The sequence below is a fragment of the Schistocerca serialis genome, chromosome 4, assembly GCF_023864345.2.
Source record: "Schistocerca serialis cubense isolate TAMUIC-IGC-003099 chromosome 4, iqSchSeri2.2, whole genome shotgun sequence".
Taxonomy (NCBI): Eukaryota; Metazoa; Arthropoda; class Insecta; order Orthoptera; family Acrididae; genus Schistocerca; species Schistocerca serialis.
The window spans coordinates 486,624,301-486,650,732 of NC_064641.1; the positions used below are offsets into that span (position 1 = coordinate 486,624,301).

The 26,432-nt window shown below is 42.6% G+C and overlaps 1 protein-coding gene across 1 annotated transcript in view; it reads left to right on the forward strand.

Annotated features, from left to right (window-relative positions):
• The first annotated feature begins 7,217 nt into the window (after positions 1–7,217).
• Positions 7,218–26,432, forward strand: part of LOC126474569 (synaptotagmin-12-like) — a 102,961-nt gene continuing 83,746 nt past the window's right edge. The window contains exons 1-3 of the mRNA XM_050102046.1: positions 7,218–7,388; positions 18,552–18,795; positions 21,077–21,177. Coding sequence (XP_049958003.1) covers positions 7,218–7,388; positions 18,552–18,795; positions 21,077–21,177 — 516 coding nt within the window. The remainder of the gene's footprint in view (positions 7,389–18,551; positions 18,796–21,076; positions 21,178–26,432) is intronic.

A 26,432-nucleotide genomic window follows, 5' to 3' on the forward strand; every position in this document is an offset into this window, starting at 1 on the left:
TTTACTTTTCTTAATGATGTTTCTGAACTTTATTCTGTCGTTTATTGTGTCTGCTGTTATGTTGAGCTGGTTCAGGTCGTTTTCTACCTCTGCCACCCATTTGTTGTTTCTAGTGGTTACCCAGTCAAAGATCTGTTTGGTCAGCCTGTGTGATGGCATTCTGTATAGGTGTCCATAGAATTGTAGTCTGCGTTTTCTAATCTTTTCTGTGATTGTCTCCGTATGTTTGTACAGTTCCTCTGTAGGTTTCTTGATCCATATCCCATTGTTGTTAGTTGCGCCAAATATTTTCCTAAGTATTTTCCGTTCTACTTTTTCTAATTGTCTGATACGTGTATGCCCTCGGATTAGTGTGGTCTCTGTTGCATATAGTGCCTCGGGGAGCACCACCGTGTCGTAATGGCGTAATTTGGCTTTTTGTGAGATAGACTTCTTGTTATAATGATTCCACACTACTTTGTATGCCTTGTCCAGTTTAGTCTTTCTTTCTTCGTTTGAGTCTCTGTTATGTCCACTCATTTGTAGTGTTTCACCGAGGTATTTGAAGTTTGCTGTTTTGTAAATCGTGCCATACTTTGTGTTCAGAGATGAGAGTTTCTTTGTGCTCATAAACTGTGTCTTTTCGTAAGAGATCTGTAGTCCAGTTTTGGAAGCGATTTCGTGCAGTTTTTCAATAGCGTCTTTTGTTTCCTTCATACCTTTCGTGACAATCGCCAAATCGTCTGCAAAAGCCAGGCATTTAATCTGTAGGTTTCCTAAGGTTATCCCCTGTTGTGATGTTTCCCATTCTTTTATGACCTTATCTAACACCAGATTGAAAAGGAGAGGTGAGAGGCCATCGCCTTGTCGGACACCTGTGCGAATTTCGAAGGGCTCTGATAGTTCCCCACAGAACTTTACTTTGGAGGTCGTGTTGGTTAAAGTTTGCTCTATGATAGCCCGTGTTTTGTTGTCTACTTTGTATTCTGCTAGAATTTTGAAGAGAGTTTTCCGGTCGATAGAGTCGTACGCCTTTTTGAAGTCAACAAAGGTAATGATCAGGTTCTGTTTGTGTTGTAAAATCATTTTCAGGTTCCAAATTTGTTCCGCACAAGACCGCCCTTTACGGAAGCCTGCTTGGTATTCCCCAATCAAGTGGTCGGTTTGGCATTCTAGTCTGTTCAGTAAAGCTTTAGAGAGGATCTTGTATGTGACCGGTAGTAGGGATATTCCTCTGTAGTTGTTCGGGTTAGTCTTGTCACCTTTTTTGTGTAGTGGGTGTATCAGGGCAGTTTTCCAGTCGTCAGGAATTTTCATGGTCTTCCAGATGTCTTCCAAGATCCTGTGGATGTCTTTGGTGAGTTCTGGGTCTTGTAACTTCCAGATTTCCGCGATGATGCCATCTTCTCCTGGTGCTCTACGATTCTTGAGTGACTTTATTATTTCTTTAACTTCTTCTAGAGTTGGAGGTTCACTATCTGGATTGTATGTGCTCGTTTCTGTCATCATTTCTTCCATGGGGGGGTCCGTGTTCAGCAGTTTTTCAAAGTACTTTGCCAGAATGTCACAATTGTTTTTGGTATTGGTTTCTAGGGTTCCATCCGGTCTTCTGAAGCACAAGTTGGGTGGTTGATATCCAGTCATATTTTCTCTGAACGTTCTGTAGAAGTTTCTTGTATTGTTCTTCATGAAGTCCGATTCGATCTCTGTCAGTCGCCGTTTGTCATACTGTCGTTTTTCACTGCGAATGATTTTGCTTGATTGCTTCTGTGTTTTCAAGAAGTTCATCCAATTCTCTTGGGATTTATGGCAACTAAATTTTTTCCATGCACTGATTCGTTGGTCAATAGCTTGGTCACATGTGTGGTTCCACCAACGGTGTTTCCGTGTTCGTGGTGCTTGTGCTAGTTTCATGGCCTCTCGGATTCTTCGTGAAAGTTGTGTCCAGTCTGTCGTTTTCTCCATTTTAATTTTGTGTAATATTTGTGTCTGGTTTAAAGTAACGTATTCTGGATCTGGTCTAACAATTTTGTTCTTCTGGAGCTTTTTCTTGGGCAAAAGACGAATCCTGATCTGTAGTAGGTGGTGGTCTGAGTCGAAGTAGCCTTTACGGGTGTCTATGTTCAAAATTTCTTTTTGTGAGTCTTTCTGCACTATTACGTGGTCGATTTGTAGTTCTTGCTTTCCGCTGGGGAATTTCCATGTGGTAAGTTTCCGTGTTGGTTTCTTGAATTTTGTTGACATAATGGCGAGGTCGTGGCTTTTGCAAAAGTCTATCAGATGTTTTCCGTTTTTGTTGGTGTCCTTGTGTGGAGTATGTTTTCCTGTGATATGTCTGTATATCTTTTCTTTTCCGAGTTTGGCGTTGAAGTCTCCCAGTATTATTTTGACTCTATGTGCAGGAATTTTTCTGATAGTTTCTTCCATTGTCGTCCAGAAGTCATCAATTTCGTCCGGGTTTTTCCTGTTGTAGTCATTAGTTGGTGCATGTGCGTTGATTATTGTGTAGGATTTATTGGCTGATTTCACTGTGATGGTGCTGATTCTTTCGTTTGGTGACGAAAAGTCGATTATGCTGTCCGTGATGGACCTGTGTACTGCAAATCCTGTGCCAAAAAGCCTTAGGTTTTTCAGTTGTCTCGATGGTTTTCCTTTGTATATTCTGAAATTCTCCGTGTTGAAATGGTCTTCGTCTGTGAATCGTGTTTCTTGCAGTGCACATATTTTGATTTGAAACTTTTCGAGAGTGTCTGTCAGTTGTTTCATCTTTCCTGTCTTCATCAGTGTGTTCACGTTGAGTGTGCCGATGTAGTGTTTGCGTTTGGTCTTGAGGGAGTTTGAGAAGCTCCGATTCTTCTCATGATGTCCGTGAGCCCCCGGAATCCGATGCTCACGACAATCCCAGTCTATTGACTGGGGCCCGGGGTAATGAGATTTTTCTCGTTGTACCATCATGATGTTTAGTAGTTGGATGTATGGCATGCTGCCGAGTACAACCTGACTTTCCAGATCAGGAGGTTGGTTGAGGCCGCCACTGACATGTGGAGCAGACGCCTTTTGTAGCCGCCCACTGTGGGAACAGACGCTACTAGTAGTTTTGGTCCGCCCCGAGTATTTCATTTCCTCGGTACCACCTATATCTAGGAGGCATTCCCCTATCCGCCACCTGGGGAGGCGCTCGGTTGCGGGTCTACTAACCGCCCCGAGATATATATATATATATATATATATATATATATATATATATATATATATATATATATGTGTGTGTGTGTGTGTGTGTGTGAGCGTGTGTGTGTGTGTGTGTGTGTGTGTGTGTGTGTGTGTGTGTGTGTGTGTGTGTGCGTGTAAGAGAGAGAGAGAGAGAGAGAGAGAGAGAGTGAGAGAGAGAGAGTCCACACAACGTGAGTGAGGCTGGAAGAGGAAGAATGCTGTTTTATCGTTGGAATGGTGGTTTAGAGTACTTAGTGTGTTTGTCGGAGGGGCAAGTGAGGAATCGAAGAGAGAGAGAAGCATAGTGTTTGAAGGAGGGGAAGACAGAGCTGTAGTAAGTAAAGCATGTGATTGTAATTAGTTTTTTGTTGTGACTCAGTTTGTGGCACTAGTTTGTCATACATCCCAACATCTATTAGTGTAAATTAATTTGAAATGTGTCCACCCTTCGCCGGTATGAGGGCTTCAGCACTGCTGAGGACGTTTTGTATGAAGTTTCTGAATGGCAGTCCATTTTACTCAAGAGTCGAAATCCGTGAAGTTTCTGAATGGCACCCCACCTTAACCAAGAGCCGAACCCAGTGAAGTTTCTGAACGGCACCCCATTTTACTCAAGAGCCGAAATCAGTGAAGGTAGTGACATTGTATGCTAGGATCTGAAGCGAAGTCTACGTTCTAATCCATTCCAAGAGTGTTTCATCGTATTTCGGAACTCTGGGCAGGGCAGACAACTTCAGTAATGTTACTGTCCACGAACCATTGCGTCAGAAATGCTGTTTTATGCCAAGGGTGCATTGGCGTGCTGATACAGTCATCGTCTCCGAACTGTCCCTGTACTGTACGCATTAAATAACGCTATAAAGTGTGTTCATAACCTTCCACTTTTAGCATTTTCTTTAGTGCATTTTTCTTATCTTCATACTCATAGTCACCATGCTAGCTGGACTGCTAGTAGGACTTCAGACCTCACGAATGATTCCGTCTTCTGATTTCATGCGATTATTGACAACCATCCGCCGCATTGCTCGACGGTTCCTGTCCTCCAGTACATGAGACGTGTCTGTTCTTGTTCTAGATGTGGTTATTCCTTCGTATGTCAAACTGTTCACAGTCACATCACCAACAGTCAACTTGGCCAACTTTAGGGCTGCAATGTCATCAACAACAAAGCTCAACAAAAACCCTCAAAATATACCACTTCAACGGTAAACCAAACATTCAATAAGAAAACCACTGAAAACACATCCTACAACACTCGGTGCCTCTCAGCGCCACTTAATAAACACACTCAAAAACAACACATTACTGCAACATTAAACATTACTGAACAACACTGATCAAAAATAAACAACATAAAAGTAAACAAAATAATCAACAACAATAAAGAACAGCACTCAGTTTCACGCTATAGTAGTCAATAAAGGTTAAACTTCAGAATCATTAAAGGATTGGCCATCGGCGAGTAAGGCTCACACATCGATTGTTCGGTACAAACTTAAGAATGTAAATAGAAAATTCATACGTCCCAAGTATTGAGAATGTCAATGACTTTTGCCTGTTATCGACATTGATACTCGAAAGGTGTCCAACTCAGGAATTCCAAGACTTTCGAGAACGTCTAATTTTAGGTTGGACGTCAGATAAAAAAGACAAAAGAAATATTTTTTGTATGACGTAATTACATATTTACAACTGTCTGATTTTATCTTGACTTGTATTGTGGAATCTTGTTTCCCAAATTTCATGATTCTAGGCCAGCGGGAAGTACCCTATAGGTTTTGATGAGTGAGTTTGCAAGTTCCAAAATATGCGACATAAATGGTAGGATCTTTTGATTGCATTGAAATATAAGCTTAAATTTTTTACACCACCAAAGTACTGTATCCCTTAGTATGAAACATAAATTGCAACTTCATACGACAGCCCACTCCTAAAAAATGTGTTTTTAACAATCGAACAGACAAACGACCAGCGGTAGCGGTGTATAAGGATCCATTTTTAACAATTGAGGTATGGAACTCTAGAAAAACTCATTATTCGTCACTATCACATAAATACATAATAGTAACATTCACAATGCACGAAATTTCTCAACAATACTCTCAACAAAACTCAAAACCCCTAACAACAATGAATAGCACTAGACAACACTCAACAATATTAGAAGCCACAATATTCAACAATGATTTCGATCACAACTCTCAAAAAAGACTCAATAACACTTAAAACACTCAACAACTACCCTTAACAACAACATCGAACATGATTCAACAACACACAATATTCAGAATCAGGAATTTTAATGTCTCATGACATACATATTGTAACAGAGATATATACAAGGCGTTACAAAAATCAGTCTTAGTTTATAAAGATCATTGCAGACTTGTTTTATTACTACACAAAAAATCTTCATCATTTAAAAATTTTATGAGTGAATAATAACATTTCTGTACTAGGATAGAGCGCAGTTTTTATCTTCAGTAAACCTACGAGTAGTTCCATACTGTGAAAGTTTTTAATTCATAACTTATGATTAATTTTCATGAGCATGTAATGAGGAGTCCAGGTTTTATAAAATTTAAATATATGGAATAGTTAAATTTTTAGATCCCTGAGTAGAGGTCAGCATTACACTGTAGGCTTAATATTACACATATCTCTAATAAAAGTTTTTTGAAGTAATAATGTTCTATCTACACTACTTTCATTTCCTCAAAGCATTATTCCATATTTTACAAAATATTCAAAAAGCTGTCATAAACAATTTTCATAGTGTCCACGACATTTGCATGGGATAATGGTTTCACTGCTGCGTGCTTCAGAGCATCTGGAAAGCATCCTTCTTCAAACGACTGGTTTATTATTTCACAAAGGTGTCCTGATATTGTACTAGGAACTGTTTTAATCATTCTAGTTGGTATTTCATCCCACCATTTAGCGTTTCTTTTTTTTTAAGGAACAATTCTACTTTTTCTACGTCTCTACCTTTAATTCATTTTAATTTAATTAGAAATTGCCCGTTACCCTAGTTGAAACCGAAGGTCGATCATTATCTAGGTAACTACTTATATGAACACCTGATTTTGATACATTTAAAAAAACTCATTGAAATGTTCTGACACTTTCGAAAGATTTATAGTGGATTTGTCACCTACCTTAGTTTTTAAAATCTGTGGGCTGCCGGTAATGACACCAAGTTCAGATTTTACGACTGACCATACAGCCTTTCCTTTATTTGTATGGTTCAGAATGAATTTTTTGTGTATATACCGCCCTACTACATACAGCATTACTCCACGCCATCAAAAACAACATTCAACATCACTGAAAATAGTGAACGACATATAGCGGTCACTAACAATAAAAACCAATTTGCTATACAGAACGCCGCTTAATTGCACAACCCACTGAGACAATCTCTAGTGGTTGTTGTGACCCTGTTGCAACCAAAGTATTCCTCGACCCCAATATTGTTGCACCTGGGAGTGAGAGCGCTTCGGCCGGCTTATCTTGAATTTTTAGCGTGATATTTCACCAGGACGCGATGAACCACTTAATAATATACGTATAACTTTCTTCAGATGATTCAGAATACGATGAGTTTTCCTTAGCCACTTCACCGAACGAGGTGGCGCAGTGGTTAGCTCACTGGACTCGCATTCGGGAGGACGACGGTTCAATCCCGCGTCCGGCCATCCTGATTTAGGTTTTCCGTGATTTCCAGGCAAATGCCGGGACGGTTCCTTTGAAAGGGCACCGCCGACTTCCTTCCCCGTTCTCCCCTAATCCGATGAGACCGATGACCTCGTAGTTTGGTCTCTTCCCCCAAAACAACCAACCAACCAACCAACCTTAGCCACTTCTGTATTTGTTTACTGCAACGTCACCACGTGCTTCCGATGACGGCCACGGTAGGCCAAGTGCAGTATATCGTGGTCGGGTAGTGACGATCAAGCGACTTGCACAGCTGCTTCGCCTCGCGGCCTGCTGACGTGTGTGGGTGGTGGTGTTGCAGTGTGGGCATGTCGGCGCTGGCGGCGCTGGTGGTGTTGGCGCTGGTGGCGCTGGTCGTGGTGGCGGCGTGCCGCGTGCTGGGCCTGTGGACGTGGCTGGCCGCCTGGGTGGCCTCCCCCAGGGAGGAGAAGGTGGCGCTCACCCGCGTCGACGGCCACTACGACGCCAACGGCGTGCTCGTGAGTACCCTCTCTTGTGTGCTGACGCCGAGTGTTCATAACATTAACATCGTGACCCGTTTCCTTAGAGTCCACAAAGCATCTACATACACTGCCCGATAAGAAAGTTGGTACAACCTGTTAGAGGTTTCAAATTCACTCAAGATTTATTGCTGCACCAGTGCATATGGGTCACATGAAATGATTACATTTACAGATTACTAGCACAATCGCTTCTGAAGCATCGGACATCGACTCATGCTGAAACGCCTATATTAATACAAGTTGTAGCCTACAAGGGCGGCAATGCAGGCGATGACTCTGACATTCAGTCGATCGTACAGATGGCGAATACCGTCCTGGGATACGTTGTGCCACACCTGTTTGTACGGCATCGCCTCCTTCCCCCTCTGTCTTTCCATCTCTTTCTCCCCACCCCTTTGTCCAACTCCTACCCCTCCTTCTCTCTATCGTTCTCCTCATCCCTCTCTCTCTCTCTCTCTCTCTCTCTCTCTCTCTCTCTCTCTCAATGTCTTCCTACCCTCTCTCTGTTCACATCCTCCTTCGCCCTCTCTATGTTCATTTCCTCTTCCTTCTCTGTCCGACACCTCTTTTCTCAACATATAGCTAATATCCACGTGATTGTTATTAGTATTACATGAAGTAAATCGATTAAGAACTTTTCGAGATTTTTGCTATCAGCGTTTGTCTGTTATACCTTATTAGTATTATTTGAAGTAAATCGGTCAAGAATATTTCAGAATTTTTTCTATCGATGTTTGTCTATTATGTCTTATATATATATTTTTTAAAAGTGTGTAGTCATCAAAATTTTATTAGAAAATCGTGTAAAAATTTTAAGTAAATCGCTAAAGAACTATTCGATATCTTCGCTCACGGCCTCTCCTTCTTGTATATTACATATATATTTATATACAATATATATTTAAACAATTTGTATCCTACGTCCGTACGAATGTTTATTAGTGTATCGTATAAAAATCGGAAGTAAGCTGGTCAAAAACATTTCAAGATTTTTGGTAACAACGTTGTACTACAACGTGTTCTTACACACACACACACACGCACACACACACACACACACACACACATATATATATATATATATATATATATATATATATATATATATATATATATATATATATACGATGTAATGTAACATAGATACCAGCGTGACTTCGAAGATATATAGATATGTATATATTAGATTAGATTATCGTGTAAAAATTTGAAGTATATCGATCAAGGACTTTCCGAGATTCTTCCTAAAAACTTTTCCCATTTATTTCGTGAACGGTTTCACATATTGCAAGGTGGTTTTCGGCAAATGTTAGAGCGTCGAGGGGCACGTATCCATTTATTTGATTCATGTTTTTAGAGCTGGTATCAACGGAGATACTGATGCAAATACGTTTTTTTAAATGGAACCGTATACTTTTTATAACTGCATTCGATAACTCTTGAGAAGACAATTACAGTGATATAGGAGGCTGGAAACGGCATTTGTGGTGCAAACACCGCCAAGCAGGCGTCTCGGACGAGGTTGCGTACTTGTATGTATACCATTAGATCGGTCTGCGCTAAGAGAATAAAGCTTTATTTCCCATTGAACCAATTTACGACCTAGATGCAGGTTCACCTACGAACGTTCTACGAGCATATCGAAATACGACATAGGCTAGAATCTGGGGTACCACAAAGGGCTTAGGAAAACTATTTCGCATTTGTGTATCCTCATATATTTGCGTGAGCTGAAACGGAGAAATCTTCTTCAAAAACAGATAGGCCTTATACCTTACAAAAGGCAACTACTGTATTAAATATCTAAATGTTAGAAGAAGAATTGATCCGTCTTTTCCTGTAGGTCGCTGTGTACTTCTTGCAGGTAAAATACTGTCGGACAACTGTCTCTATCTACACTGTTCTAAATTATGTCATATGGCATGCGTTCGTTGAACTAAACATTTTACTAAAAATACTTTGGTGACCAACTGTACGCTGAAAAATAAATATTCTTCTTAAAGTAACATCATTTCATGCTGAACATAAGTAAGTAATGACAGCGAAAACGCTTTACTAACTAACAATGGTCTGGTAGCCGCCCAAATCACATAACATAAATTCTGTCTTCCAAACAAATAACTTTATCCTTTATTTGAGCATGTGTTCCAACTGTTAACCATGGATAATTACAGTGGATAATACGGTAGAGCGTGCACTGGTGATTCGACGACACATACTTTCTGGTGTAGTAGGTGCTTCGTCATAGATCGCATTTTTTAGTGCTCCACAAAGAAAGAAATCAAGAGGAGTCAAATCAAGGGACCTCGCAGAGCGTTTTATAACAAAATTTCTTTGTATTCAACGTCCAGAACAGTTATCTTTAGGTATTTGCGTTGCAATACGGGACGAGTTACACTATGTGATCAAAAGTATCCGGACACCTGGTTGAAAATGACTTACAAGTTCGTGGCGCCCTCCATCGGTAATGCTGGAATTCAATATGGTGTTGGCCCACCCTTAGCGTTTATGACAGCTTCCACTCTCGCACGCATACGTTCAATCACTTGCTGGATGGTTTCTACGGGAATGGCAGCCCATTTTTCACGGAGTGCTGCACTGAGGAGAGGTATCGATGTCGGTCGGCGAGGTCTGGCACGACGTCGGTGTTCCAAAACATTCCAAAGGTGTTCTGCAGGATTCGGGTCAGGAATGTGCAGGCCAGTCCATTACAGCGATGTTATTGTAGTGTATACACTCCGCCACAGGCCGTGCATTATGAACAGGTGCTCGATCGTGTTGAAAGAAGTAATCGCCATCCCCGAATGCTCTTCAACCGTGGGAAGCAAGAAAGTGCTTAAAACATCAATGTAGGCCTGTGCTGTGATAGTGCCACACAAAACAACAAGGGATGCAAGTTCCCTCAATGAAAAACACGACCACACCGTAACACCACTTCCTCAGACTTATACTGTTGGCACTACACAAGCTGGCAGATGACGTTCACCGTGCATTCGCCACATCCACACCCTACCTTCAATTCGCCACATTGTGTACCGTGCTTCGCCACTCCATACAATGTTTTTCCACAGTCCAATCGTCCAATGTTTGCGCTCCTTACACCAAGCGAGGTGTCGTTGGCCATTTACCGGCATGATGCGTAGCTTATGAGCAGCCGCTCCACCATGAAATCCAAGTTTTCTCACCTCCCGCCTAACTGCGATACTACTTGCAATGGATACTGATGCAGTTTGGAATTCCTGTGTGATGGTCTGGATGGATGTCTGCCTATTACACTATGACCCTCTTCAACAGTCGGCGGTCTCTGTCAGTCAACAGACGAGGTCGGCCTGTACGCTTTTGTGCTGCACGTGTCCATTCACATTTCCACTTTACCACCACATCGGAAACCGTACACCTAATGATGTTTAGGAGTGATGAAATCTCGGTTACAGACGTATGACACAAGTGAACCCAATCACCTGACCACGTTCGAAGTCCGTGAGTTCCGCAGAGCGCCCCATTCTGCTCTCTCACGATGTCTAAGGACTACTCAGGTCGTTGATATGGAGTACCTGCATGTAGGTGGCAGCACAATGAACCTAATATGAAAAACTTATGTTTTTGGGGGTGTCCGGATACTTTTTATCACATAGTGTAGCTGGACAACCGTCGCGTTACAGCCACATACACTATCGCATATCGAGAACCGTCAGTTGATGTTGCACCTGACGAAGCCAGTGTGTATTTTCAGCTGCCCAATAGTGCATGTTATGCAAATCTACATCAGCGTGGTTAGTAAACGTTGCTTCATCGGTAAGGAGCACACGTTAGAAAAGCGTAGGATCGTCTCTCAATTGCTCACTGGCAAACCGACAAAATTCTGTTTGACGTCCGAAATCACGGTGGTCGAGTACCTGATGTAGCGTCAGATGATAGGGATGGAAATTCTGTCGATTCAGGATGCCAATCACACACGTCTGGATGACGCCACATTCCTTGGCAATATGTCCCGTGCCACTGTTCGGGTTCATTAGAGTCTTCGCTAGAACAGCCTCTTCGTGTTCTCTGTTCAGTTGCAGTGCTCTCGTGCTACGCTGTGTCAGAATGTGTCATGAAAAATACTAAAATGTACAGTTACTGCAATAAAGCAACCATTGATACTTTCTGCTTTCGAATCGTGAAATGCATTTCTACAAGCAATCACTAAATTCTTTAAAATAAGTGTGTACGTAAAAGCTTTAAAGAATAAAAACACACATGACTTATGAATATCCGTTAGGTTAGCCTTAGCGGAACTGGCGCACTAAACGTCGTAGACTCAAACGATAGCAACCCGAGATCAATAGCTTCACGTATATCTGATAGACAACCACAGCGCTACCAGCTAATAAATTTTAATGGTTTTGGAATGGCGGGAAGCTTGACAGCTGAACGCCTCAACAAAACATGGTCCACAGCAGCGTGTGAAACACATAGTTACAGAAGCATGTAGGCAAACGACAAGCCAAGCTAAACATTAACTTCAACCAATAGGGGTAAACAAGGAAAGCGGTTTCATATTCGATAACAGGCCACTCACTTTTATTAAATCTCCATGCACTGAGATACACAGTTTAACAAGAACCCTAGCTCAGGCTCCGTAGGCAACATGAAACAGAACAAACATAACGTCGAAGACACCAGTAAAAAAACACAAGACCGTACGAACCACAATGGGCGACAAAACAACGTCGCTCACACACGTCATCAACCGCTTATAGCTGGAGCTGAACACCATTCTAATCTGATGCAGTCACTTCAGCATCCACCCCAACAGGGACGTGTTCTCGGGTACCGCACTACACACACAGCAGCGAGAGAGTGGCAAGCCGACAGCTTACACCCGTTGCCGATGAGTCCCCTGCGTCCAGCCCGAGGTCGTATTTGGCACACGGCATCGTAGCGATAAGAGGTAGGGGCCTGAATTCAGCTCTAGTTACGCCGCAACATTCATATGGGCGGAGCGATTTCTACCATGAGGCAAGACTAGGCGGCCACCTAGGGCGACAAAACTTTAGGATCGGCAAAGGACAAAAAAATTAATTTAAATCAAACAGCGAAAAAATTGAGCAAATGAGGAGGAAAAATTATGAAGAGGAAAAATTAGAACGCCGAATTGTTTCAAAAGCGTACTGAACAAATACTTAATACTTCTTTACTTACTTTTACAAAAGTAAACACATTGCATCTACCTACCTCAAAACTAAAGCAGCCGCTACTGAGTACGAAACGGAAACAAGCCCGACTTTGATTCATCTCTGTCCAGCGCTGGAGCGGGGCTCGTGTGTTGGAGTGCGATCATGTTGCGACTTGATACCATACCTCCCTCAGTACCTATTTTTGTCTCTGCAGATCATTTGTCAAGTGTCAGTTGTATTGAGTGGTTCTGTTACTGTTTTTAGTTCTCACAAATAAATTATTCACAAGCTAGGTTTTGTAATTCTCTTTCAACATATTTAAAAGGAGTAAGAGATTAGTACAATTCATCATAACCGTAGATAAAAATGAGTTGGTGTCTGTCTGTAAGTCCTTCTCTAAGTGACCGATATTCGACAAAAAAAAAGGTGAAATGGAAATTTACTGTACAGAAGAAGGAATATTCCAAGTCCAGTACTTTTGCTTAAAGAAACAGTCTAATGTAAAAAATATGCTTATGAAAAGATTCTTTTTTCTTTTACTTGGGGTTCAATGACCACCGTTTAGCAACTCAGTGGGCTATAAGCAATCTCCCGTCCCTACTTAGGGCCACTGACTCCAGTGAAGGGAAATAACAATTGCCTTCATACAAACACAACATCCATGCCTATCTGGGATTCGAACCCGGCCCATCTACGACGAATGATCAGTAGCCAATCGCTTAGACCACTGCACCGTCTTGGCGGTTAGTAAAAGTTGTTGAACTCTAAATAGAAAACGTAAACAAGGTGTCATTAATATACAGGGTGATTCAAAAAGAATACCACAAATTTAGGAATTTAAAACTCTGCAACGACAAAAGGCAGAGCCAAGCACTATCTGTCGGCGAATTAAGGGAGCTATAAAGTTTCATTTAGTTGTACATTTGTTCGCCATTTCAGCCAATAAAGTTTTTGGTCCCTTTTTCTTCGAAGGTGCTACTGTAACTGGACTACAGTATCTGGAGATGTTAGAGAATTGGCTGTTCCCTCAGCTCGAACAAGAAGCACAACAATTCATATTTCAGCAGGATGGAGCGCCACCACATTGGCACTTATCTGTCCGTAACTACCTGAACGTCAACTACCCGAGGCAATGGATCGGCCACCAGGCAGCCCGTGACAGAGCACTTCATCACTGGCCTCCAAGAAGCCCTGATCCTACCCCCTGCGATTTTTTCTTATGGGGGTATGTTAAGGATATGGTGTTTCGGCCACCTCTCCCAGCCACCATTGACGATTTGAAATGAGAAATAACAGCAGCTATCCAAACTGTTACGCCTGATATGCTACAGAGTGTGTGGAACGAGTTGGAGTATCGGGTTGATATTGCTCGTGTGTCTGGAGGGGGCCATATTGAACATCTCTGAACTTGTTTTTGAGTGAAAAAAAACCTTTTTAAATACTCTTTTTAATGATGTATAACAGAAGGTTATATTATGTTTCTTCCATTAAATACACATTTTTAAAGTTGTGGTATTCTTTTTGAATCACCCTGTATTTAGTTGCAAGAAAGTGGATGCTGGAAAAGATAAGATTTATTCCTCATTCTAAAAATATTTCAATTAAAACAGAAAACAAATAACACCACGATTATCCAGACAACCTAATTTAATGCTTTGGCATGTCTCGCATCACCTATAGCGTAATTCCGAAATTCGAGGAAAAATTTATTAGCACCGGAAAATAGTCCCACACCATTATTAATCCATTTTCTTGCAATTAAATAAAATAAGAGATTGACGCCGGATTTGATTGCAGTGGTGTATTCATTTGAGTTCTTGTTTAAAATGTTCAGCGCATTATTCTCGTCGGCCGTGGTGACCGAGCGGTTCTAGGCGCTACAGTCTGGAACCGCGAGACCGCTACTGTCGCTGGTTCGAATCTTGCCTCGGGCATGGATGTGTGTGATGTCCTTAGGCTAGTTAGGTTTAAGTAGTTCTGAGTTTTAGGGGAGTGATGACCACAGAAGTTAAGTCCCATAGTGCTCAGAGCCATTTGAACCATTTGAGCACTATTCTCATTCAAGTTATTTTGCTGAATTTCAGAAATGGAGGACAAAAAATAAGTAACTGAGGACAGTTTTAAACGGATGGAGGACAAAGGATGAAAATCGAGGACTGTCCCCAGAAATGAGGATGTGTCGCCGTCTTAGTTTAATGATTAAAAGGATAATATAAGATATTCATTGTTGTGCCGTTGGATATCGTTGGTAGCGAGGAAAGGGAGACGGGGAGATATGGGAGAGACTGATAGTAGTAAATAAGAGCGGATTCCTTCTTCAGTTCTCGCCTACGGCGGCAAAACACCTACCAACGTACATGCATACTGACGCTGTACGTGTGTACGCCACTGAGAAGTGGTAGACAAACAAACAGTCTGCACTCTGCGGACACGACTCAGGGCTGCCCTCATCACTCATGGGCCCGGCCACAGCTCCAACAAACGAGCTGGCCGTTACCAAAGGCGCTCCAGCGGACCATGTGTTCTCTGCCTCGTCTGCAGGCCGACTCCACACAGAGAGCACTTCCTTTTCGGCCGCTGGTAATAGCCCCTACCTGAGCACTCACACAAAGCTTTCCAAAGTCGACACCCAGAGATGTACTGGCACGTCGTAGCTGTGCCATTTCATTTTGGCTCCTGTGATAGTTTGCTGTGGTGAGATTCAATGTGTACCAGGTCTGCAGATATGGATCTGTAAATAAACAGAAATTTGTTATCACATAACTTTATTTTTAGTGGTGATAATTAAAAATGTGTGACTACACTTCACAATGAAATATTGTTCAGTTTTTACCGTATGACATTTACACGTTGAAGCATTCCTCGCTCGGAATACTTCCACAAGATTACAAGTAGATGTAATTAAACTGTGGCTATTTGAACAAGTAAACTTCGAACACAAAGTCTGCTGTTTCTGATGCAGTACAACGAAAGAAAATAAATGTTCTCCACTAATTCTTCTTAGTAATGCTAAGGAAAAGCTCGTCTGAAACTACTGCTCTTTAACGAAACTTTCTTGGCCAAAGAAAAGTCTATCTTCAAAACAAAGCACATATTGAAAGTTCTATCTCACGTGCAGCGTGACTTGCCCACAGCATAGAACACCAGGGCTCGGAGCACAGGTCGCTGGAGCGTTGCCGTCCGGGTGGAGAAGGCGACGTCCTATCCGAGGGGGTATCTAAATTGTGACGGTCCATCAGTTGCTGGCTGGCGAAGATAGAACTGCTCTGTACGGGCAGAAATACGCGCGAGGCGGAAGGTTACAATTTTCCTGTTGGCTAACGAAGTTGCGGCGGAAGCAGCAAGAGGTGCATGTCTGCAGGGACTCCTGTTGCTACCTTCTGCGCCCTCTGGTTGGTTTCCGGAAGGTTCTCTGGAGGCTGAGCCGGATACCGCGAAATCAGCCTGAATGCAGGGGTTGAGCTGACGACAACCCGTTAAGTACAGATGCGTTGCGGGTTGCCGGCGTCGTAGGCGAGGGCGAGAGAGACGTCACACATCACTTCAGAAATACAAATAAATTATTTACTTAATGTACAAATTTACAGACATATTATTCACATAATTGATCACATCTACTGTAACGCACAAGGAGACGAAGTGGTTTCCAGTGTATGAATTTTGAGGGCACTCTTCAGCAATATGCCTGACAGAATGTCTTGAAAAGCTGCAGGTGCACTCTGCAGCGGTAACTTTCCCCATCCGTATAATAGGTCGCTCCACAGTGGTAGTCTTCCCCAAAATGTATAAAATGTCACAGTGTCACCCACGGTTAGTCTGGATCCTCTTGAGTGTACTCCATTTGCTACACGGCAGATAAAGTTCCCACGGTTTGTTGTTGAGTTGTAGAAAGCTATGAAACTGTGGGGGAGTGTAATTATACCATTCTTATGCCCAAGCTTTGCGGAGGTTAATGTTATGATCCACTATATTCTCAGTGGGTGATGTCTGGAGTGGAGTCTGCTGATTCGGGTAGCAGGTATATGCTCATGAATTCTCAGTTGATGGTTGTTGCAGATTTTCTTATATTCCGTAAAAAGGATATTCTTTCTTAATAGGTTACGTGGTGGAATATAGCTGAGGGCGGGTAACCGTATTACTGGAGTGAACTTCATTGTACCAATAACAATCCGCATTATTTTAACTAGTTGCACATTTTCCGATTCTGTGTGGCTACTGCTTCCCCAGACAGGGCTGCAATGTTCTGCCGCTAAGCAGACGAGGCTAGCGGCAGATTACCGTAAGGTCGAAGCTGTACAAGTTGTAGTATTTGTTAGGTGCTATTTAAATGACAGTGTTCCGTCAAATGTAACTCCAAGGTATCAGGGATATTTGTTATGGACCAAACTATTACCTTAGAAACATATATCCAGTTGACAATTGTCTAGGATGTTACTCTGATGAAATCAAGTGGATTTTTTTGTTACGGTTCAGCTGAAATCATTTACAAAAATATTGTCCCGTTATATTTAGGTCTTCAATTAAAGTGTTTTATTAATTTAGTTTTAAAATAAAGACAAACGTTTCTTCGTTAATGTTAATTATCAGAAGCCAAATACAGAAAATTGAAAAATCCGTCAAATGTTTTATGAAATAATTTATCTAAAACTAAGAAATGAAACATATTACCGAGCGAGGTGGCGCAGTGGTTAGCACACTGGACTCGCATTCGGGAGGACGACAGTTCAATCCCGTCTCCAACCATCCTGATTTAGGTTTTCCGTGATTTCCCTAAATCGTTTCAGGCAAATTCCGGGATGGTTCCTTTGAAAGGGCACGGCCGATTTCCTTCCCAAGCCTTCCCTAACCCGAGCTTGCGCTCCGTCTCTAATGACCTCGTTGTCGACGGGACGTTAAACACTAACTACCTACCTACCTACCCTGAAACATATTAGAGAAACATTTGACACACTTTACTTGTTGTTCAAGATTTCGACCTTCATTCAATGGCCCTAATCTATTTTATTTCTTATCTTTAGACAAGTCATTTCACAAAACGTTTGACCAATTATTTATTTTCTATTTTTCTTTTATTTTTAATTTTTATTTAGAAAACGTGATCTTCTTGACACCTCACTTGGGTTCCTATCGTCTGCTGTTCTCGAAATGTCCTGAATATAATATGTGATTGGATGGAAGCCATTTTATAAGGCAAATATCGCACTAATGCAAATTCGTGAAGTACTTCCGTTTTCCCTCAGATCACAAGTAACGTTTTTCTTACTTACCCTGGTTACTTTGAAGTTTTTTTTTTTTTTTCCAAAACTAAACCTCACGCCGGTCAATTTGTCTATTTCCTACTCTTCGTCTGGCTACGAAAATTCGGTTCAAATGGCTCTGAGCACTATGGGGCTTAACCTCTGAGGTCATCAGCCCCCTGGAACTTAGAACTACTTAAACCTAACTAACCTAAGGAAATCACACACATCCATGCCCGAGGCAGGTTTCGAACCTGCGACCGTAGCAGTCGCGCGGTTCCGGACTGAAGCGCCCATAACCGCTCAGTCACCGCGGCCAGCAAAAATTCGCCCAGACAGTCATTTTGTAAGCTTTCTTCAAATAAATAGTTAAATTTGTCTTAATTACCCTAATTACTTTAAAGAAATTATTATTTTTTTCAAAAGTTGACCTCAAAGTATCTAGTTTGTACCCTATTTGTCCATTTCCTATTATTCTTTTGGGTAAGCAATGCGACAAAAAATGCATTGTGTGTGCTACAGGGAGTCTTCTTTTCGCTCCGCTCAAACATTTGACGAACAATACAGCCCTCTTCTAATCAGTTCCACACGTTTGCGTCCCGCAAAGTTAAGGATAGCGGTTACTCTGCTACAGCCTCTGAGAACTTAGCCGCTACCCTTTGAGAGTGCTCTGCGGTCAGACTGAAACAAGGTGGCGTAACGAAGGCAGCTTTGCGAAACAGATAGTGGGCCTTAATTGCCAGAGCACTACGTCACCGAGTGTCGTCGCCTGGCAACAGCTGCGTGGCGTCGCCGTGGCGGAACAGAGAGACGGGCGAAGGCGAGCTGGCGGCGTCGAGGAGGCGGGGCTTCATCTGGGGCGTCGAGAGTTCTCCTGGCGCGCCACTTGCCAGCCGGCCCGCCTCGCCCTGGCGCGCTTTTCGACGTCGCCAGCAATTAACGCGCCTCCCGCCACCGGAGGATTAAAACAGACGCTCTGCTCCCCCAGTCGGTTCTGTCTCTGCCGCACTTAAATGTTTCTCGTTCTCGCGCCGCCTGCACTTGGCGAAATTAGTGCCGCCCGTGCCATTAATCCGGTGACGCGAGCGAAATTCCCTCCTACCGCTGCACAATGGTGAGCCACGACGGACGAGTAATCTACGACAGAAGAAGATTCCACGATAGTGGCTGTAGAATTATTTATAAATCACACATCAAAGAAAGCGCAAAAAGTGCCAGGTAGTGCTACGTGTACTGATTAAAATGTCAATGTATAGGGAACACAAAGTGCGTTCGAAAACTCGGCAGTACGAGTGGTTCGCTTTATTGCGACTCTATGTACGCGGTGCCATTAAAACTGCATCACCACGACGACGGCGTGAAACCAGTATTAAATTGCCATGAAGGATAGATACCACATATAAACGTAGGCTTCCGTGGCCATCGTAACTGCCAATAAAATTTTTCAGTGTATGTGACCGCCGGCCGCGGTGGTCTAGCGGTTCTGGCGCTGCAGTCCGGAACCGCGGGACTGCTACGGTCGCAGGTTCGAATCCTGCCTCGGGCATGGGTGTGTGTGATGTCCTTAGGTTAGTTAGGTTTAAGTAGTTCTAAGTTCTAGGGGACTTATGACCTAAGATGTTGAGTCCCATAGTGCTCAGAGCCATTTGAACCATTTTTTTGTATGTGACCGCATGGTCGGTAGTCTGTTTGCAATAATGGCCGAAACGTTGGAGAATTATGCATATTGGCAACACGGTACTTACACTACCGATCAACAGTTTTCGATCACCCATGAGGAAAACTATACACTTATTTTAGTGTACACACACGGTGTATAAACTAAATAGAACAATAAAATAAGTTTTTTTTTCTTTCTTTCACTTACACTGAACAAGAAGAGAATAGAAGCTTTCGAAATGTGGTGCTACAGAAGAATGCTGAAGATTAGATGGGTAGATCACATAACTAATAAGGAGGTACTGAATAGAATTGGGGAGAAGAGCAGTTTGTGGCACAACTTGACTAGAAGAAGGGACCGGTTGGTAGGACATGTTCTGAGGCATCAAGGGATCACAAATTTAGCATTGGAGGGCAGCTTGGAGGGTAAAAATCGTAGAGGGAGACCAAGAGATGAATACACTAAGCAGATTCAGAAGGATGTAGGTTGTAGTAAGTACTGGGAGATGAAGAAGCTTGCACAGAATAGGGTAGCATGGAGAGCTGCTTCAAACCACTCTCAGGACTGAATACCACAACAACAACAACAACAACAACAACAACAACAACATCGATCAACAGTTTTCGATCGCCCATGAGGAAAACTACACACTTTATTTACTTGTAAAAACTAAATAGACCAATAAAATCAGTTTTTTCTGTAAAATAAGTTTTTTTTTCTTTCTATGTCATTAAGCATAATACAGTGTGATTTAGATTTTAGCCTCTTACCTTTCGAAGCGCTGAACAAACTCTTGACATACTAGAGCCAATATTGTGTAGTATTTTTGCAGAAAGTGCAGTCCAATACATGTGTAAATTATTCCGTAGGTCTTCAACATTAGATGACCTCATTTTTCTGACGTCTCTGTCAAGGTCATTCCACAAGAGTTTCACGGATTTAAATCAGGTGACTGACTTGGTCAAATCATATTCTTCAGTTTCCCACATTTCGTACCCTCTTCACAATTCGGAACCATGGATAGCCGAAAGCGTCAACGCGCTGCTTCCGAGATTCGGGGTGGCGAGCTGGCCTGAATTAAATCTGCCTCACAAATTAAGGACGAGGTCTGGTGAGCCCGCTAACTTGCGTGCGGTATTTACAAAGTATCCCACAAACAATTAACAAATACCAGGCTCATACCCAAGTTCCACCTCAGACAGAAACTAAGCAAATGTTTAGAAAATATTCTCAAACACGAACTTGAGATTTACTCTACACAGAGACAGATGGGGTACAAAAATTCTTGTGGCTAACATTGCCAATAACCCATATAACAATATCGGTGTCATAGTGAGCCAGGAAAAGACAAAGAAGATGAAGAAGAAGAAGAAAAAGGGACTTACACATACCCTACAATATGTAAAAAGGAAACGACGAACTACTTGAACAAATAAATTCTGAATAAGTTCTGTAAAAACATTTACAGTCACAGTGCCCACCAATTTTCCATTGCTGACTGATTTTATGGGAACTATCCTGGCCCAGTGCAATAAAAAATACGTCTTTCGGAAAAGGACAAAAATCAAAGACAGCCTGGCACATTAGTTTGAATGAATTGTTCTGCAGCATCTGTAGACCCTGTGCTCTCTGATTCATTGTTCGTCAACTCCACTGCTTACGCATCCTCCTTCCATCCCACTCTTTCCACGGGGGTGTGCATTCGGATGGTAACTTGGATGTATCAAATTTTCTAATAGAAGGATTTTCCTCCACTTGCATTCCTTATCCCATCACTCAGCAAGGACTTTCAATACATCTTTCTTGTTCCAAGTTTCGGATTAATATTTTGCAGGGAATGAAGAGGTGAATGTCACCTGACCATTACTGCATTTCAGCGTCACTACACAAAACACATGGGAGTATCGCCATCTATATTATGTTTACAAGGGAAGACTATGCAACGGGTATTAAGTCGTCGCCTTTCACTGTTGTTTGTTTGTGGGAAGATCGTGTTATGCCTTCCGTAAGAAGAAGAGACGTCTGTGATCTCCCAGAGACGCTGCAACCTTGAAACGTACCCTTAGAAAAATTATTGAATTACTGTGCTGGTAAACCCCTTACGTTATTTGATTTTCAAACAGCTGAGCAGAACTGAACGTACTCAGACATTTCGCTCTTTACTCATTCTGAGCGAGCGCCACTACTGCCACCTAATTAAAAGATTCTAACTACTGAAGGGACTAACTACTGATAGGCATAGTAAGCAAATGAAAGATTTTGATAAAGAACAAACAATGTATTTACCTTAATAGTGTTCAAAAGTCATAATATACATATATATCAGTTCATGACATCCAGTCTTACAAATTTGCTCTCTCTGATGGACACACGTCCAGATCATCCGCTCTCAAAACTCCGCCATCTCTCTCCCTACATCCACCACTGCTGGCGGCTCACCTCCAACTGAGCAACGCTACGCGCTGTTAACAGCCAACTGCCCAACACTACAATAGCCTATATTACAACAATGACAACCAGCCCCAGACTGCACACAGCACAGCCAGTGATTTTCATACAGAGCGCTACGTGGCGTTATCATATAAAAACCTAAACAGCCTACTTACAACCTGTCCCCACTCGGTATGGCATCATTAATATGCTACACTGCTGGCCATTAAAATTGCTACACCACGAAGAGATGGAGATCATAAAGGGGTATTCATTGGACAAATATATTCCACTAGAACTGACTTGTGATTACATTTTCACGCAATTTGGGTGCATTGATCCTGAGAAATCAGTACCCAGAACAACCACCTCTGGCCGTAATAACGGCCTTGATACAACTGGGCATTGAGTCAAACAGAGCTTGGATGGCGTGTACACGTACAGCTGGCCTTGCAGCTTCAACACGATACCACAGTTCATCAAGAGTAGTAACTGGCGTATTGTGACGAGCCAGTTGGTCGGCCACGATTGACCGGACGTTTTCAGTTTGTGAGAGATCTGGAGAATGTGCTTGCCAGGGCAGCAGTCGAACATTTTATATATCCAGAAAGGCCCGTACAGGACCTGCAACATGCAGTCGTGTATTATCCTGCTGAAATGTAGGGTTTCGCGGGGATCGAATGAAGGGTAGAGCCACGGGTCGCAAAACATCGGAAATGTAACGTCCACTGTTCAAAGTGCCGTCAATGGGAACAAGAGGTGACCTAAACGTGTAACCAATGGCACCCCATACCATCACGCCGGGTGATACGCCAGTATGGCGATGACGAATACACGCTTCCAATGTGCGTTCACCGCGATGTCGCCAACCACGGATTCGCCCATCATGATGCTGTAAACAGGACCTGGATTCATCCGAGTACTCCATCGCAGGCGCTCCTGTCTGTGATGCAGCGTCAAGGGTAACCGCAGCCATGGTCTCCGAGTTGATAGTCCATGCTGCTGCAAACGTCGTAGAACTGTTCGTGCAGATGGTTGTTGTCTTGCAAACGTCCCCATCTGTTGACTCAGGGATCGAGACGTGGCTGCACGATCCGTTACAGCCATGCGGATAAGATGCCCGTCATCTCGACTGCTAGAGATACGAGGCCATTGGGACCCAGCACGGCGTTCCGTATTACCCTCCTGAACTCACCTATTCCATATTCTGCCAACTGTCATTGGATCTCGACCAAAGCGAGCAGCAATGTCGCGATACGATACACCGCAATCGCGATAGGCTACAATCCGAGCTTTATCAAAGTCAGAAACGTGATGGTACGCATTTCTCCTTCTTACACGAAGCATCACAACAACGTTTCACCAGGCAACGCAGGTCAACTGCTGTTTGTGTATGAGATCGCGGTTGGAAACTTTCCTCATGTCAGGACGCTGTAGGTGTCGCCACCGGTGCCAACTTTGTGTGAATGCTCTGAAAAGTTAATCATTTGCATATCACAGCATCTTCTTCCTGCCGGTTAAATTTCGTGTCTGTAGTACGTCATCTTCGTGGTGTAGCAATTTTAATGGCCAGTAGTGTGTCATGGTTGGAACATGTACGTCGCGGCTCGTGTTTCCTAAGGGGAACAGTGACGTTTGTATGAATGCTATCTAACAATGACATGTTCGTCTTTCTCGTGCTATCTACAGTAAACACGGAACACTCATGGGATTCTGTGGCCAGAAAGTCTGTAGAGATAACACTGCCATCACGTAGCCTTGCTGACATCCATAAGCAGCAAACGACATACGTATCACGTTGGGCAGCCTAGCCTACAGTAGTATCGGTAGACATTGCACCATGTGAGAGCATCAAACGTACATTGACGTCGTGTATGCCCGAAAGAATGGCGTCGTAGTCGATTAGCGCCACCAACGGCCCATAGTCGGTTTACTGGTATATCTCCTACTCTTATACCACTGTCACACGTCACAATTATTGTTGTTATTATTACTGTATCAGTCTGAAAAATATCATAAATTTCTAAATACACTACCACTCTCATGTAATGTGAGATATGTTTATACGAAGGCGTGCAGAAAAGTAATGCATGTTTTATGTGAAAATCCCTAAAATTTTTTAAATAATAAAGTTATTAACATTCTATATCTTTATTCTTCGTGTCTGCATACTTATTTCTTAACATAGTCACCCTGATGACAAACACATTTCTGCCAACGAGAAAACAGTTTGTCGGTACCGTTACTGGAGAATGTGTGACTTTGTTGGCGCAGCGACAACTTCGCCTCTGCGTGCACCGGTTCATCACTATCAAAGTGAAGTCCTCGAAGGTGTTCCGTAAGTTCTGGAAACGGATGAAAATGGGGCCACGTTGTATTTGTATGGAGGATGATCGATGTCTGTGAGCCCAAGCCGTCGATTGTTGTGGAAGTCGCAGGGCTCGTGTCTGCTCTAGCATTGTCATGCTGAAGGGCAGGATGCTCCATGTATGTTGCACATTGTGATTTCAGAGCCTTCTTTGACGGCAAAGTGCATGCGCCACTAACGGTACAGCCGCTGCCCCGGCTAGATGAGAGGGATACAATTTTCTATTTATCTGCCGTTGCCGGACACACTAATAAACGAACATACGACTATATTTGCTGAAACGATTGTCTTATTCCTTGCCTCTGCCGTCAAAGAAGGCGCTGAAATCACAATGTGCAACAACAGCTTTAGCGGGAGAGCGACTGTACCGTTAGTGCTGCACGGGAACAGACGCTGCATGCTGAAAAGAAACAGGGAAGTAACCTAAGGTATCTAACATCTAATGAAATCAGCTTTGCTACTACTGTTCCTCGATCACAGACATCGACGTAATCGCAGGTAGCGTACGGAAGATCCGTGGCTATGCGGTATCTCCATTACATAATTCGGCTAACAACATACGAAGTACCACACGGCTTATTAGTAACTCCCTACTATGATAACAGTGCAAGCCATTAAAAGCTGGAGGAGCAAACAAATCTGAGTCAGCAAGAAAATGCAGAAACATTTATCGAAGAATGCCGCCGCGAAAAGTACATTATCATAACATATCACAATGTTGGCACGGTTCCTTAGATCGAAAATCCCTTAATCAATGGACATGAATGTACAAGTTTCCATATGTGGGAAAACATTAAGCGCTCGAATAAGCAATGAGACGCACCAACAACACTGCGAGCAATTACTATTGGGGGGATTGGAGCACTGCTTTAGGAAGTGAGAAGCTTTGTAATGGGTAAAGGTGGGGGTGTTTTTACAGTCTACGGCGATCACTGTTAATTAGGCACTTAAGGAACGATAGGACTGGGATTAAGATTAAGATTTCGAGGGTTCAATTTCATGACGACGATGGTAAATCAAGGCTCTGACATTACATTTGGCCAGAATCATTTGTAAACCTCTCTGCAACAGATAAGAAACAGGGGACATTATAAATTCGCCTTTTGTTCTGAAACACATGTACCCAACCAAGAAATAAAAGAAACAAGGCGTATTCGAGTGAGAAACGACAGAATTTCAATTTCATACGCTATCAGTGGTATTCTAGCGAAACGTGTTAGTTTTTGTTCATGCGTCATACCATTCGATCTGTGGCGTCGCCGTCGTACATTGAGAGATACAGAAACTATAGAAATAACACTAAATTAAATATTTCAAATGTATGTCAGTAGCACGTTGCTGTTTCCGGATAAATATTCAGAGAGACAGGGAATCTTCTTTTCTTATCCATGGGGAAAAAATTGCTATTAGAAAGCTGCATTTCCTGCGATAGGTAACGTCGACATTTAAACATTTTTTGTGGTTTCTGCTCACGATGTTGCCTGTAATTGGGAACATTGTTCAATCAGACTTAGTCGTGAGTGACTTGGAAACCTGTTGTGGTCAATAAAGTTTTGCATTCGCCGTTTTTCACGTTAATAAAATGTTCTGTTAGGTGAAACATGTTAGGTTTGTGATACAGAACTCTTTAAGAGAAGCCGTGGCTTCGTAACCGCAAGTGCAACTTTGCGCTTGTGTCGATCAATGTACGATATTTGAAGAGGGGAGAAGATGGTGTCTCGTTCCTCCCTTAAAGCTACAGTGCAAAGGGCTCTTGTGTGTTATCAAGCTTAAGAAGGCGGAGAAGCAAAACACTTGTTGAATCTGTGCACGGGAACAAACACTAGTGCCATTATCTGTGCGTGGAGTGCACAGCGCTTAGAGTTTCAAGATGATCTGTTATGTAAAGTTCCGTGTGAGGGCCGCTTAAGTTCTTCACCGACAAGTGTCTCGTCAATATACAACGGACTTTGTGAGACGTCTACAGTTTTCTGCCTGGGTTTCATGCAAACCGATAATAACGTGTAGTGAGTATTACACATCCTAGATCAAATTTCAAGCGTCAAAATCGTAAATAAAATGAATCAATACGACTCAGAAGCTATATCCAACCAGCAAACCAGTTTGCACCATTCAACAGTAATACTGCAGTGTGCCTCTGTATCTCCCTGTTTCATCTGATCAAGT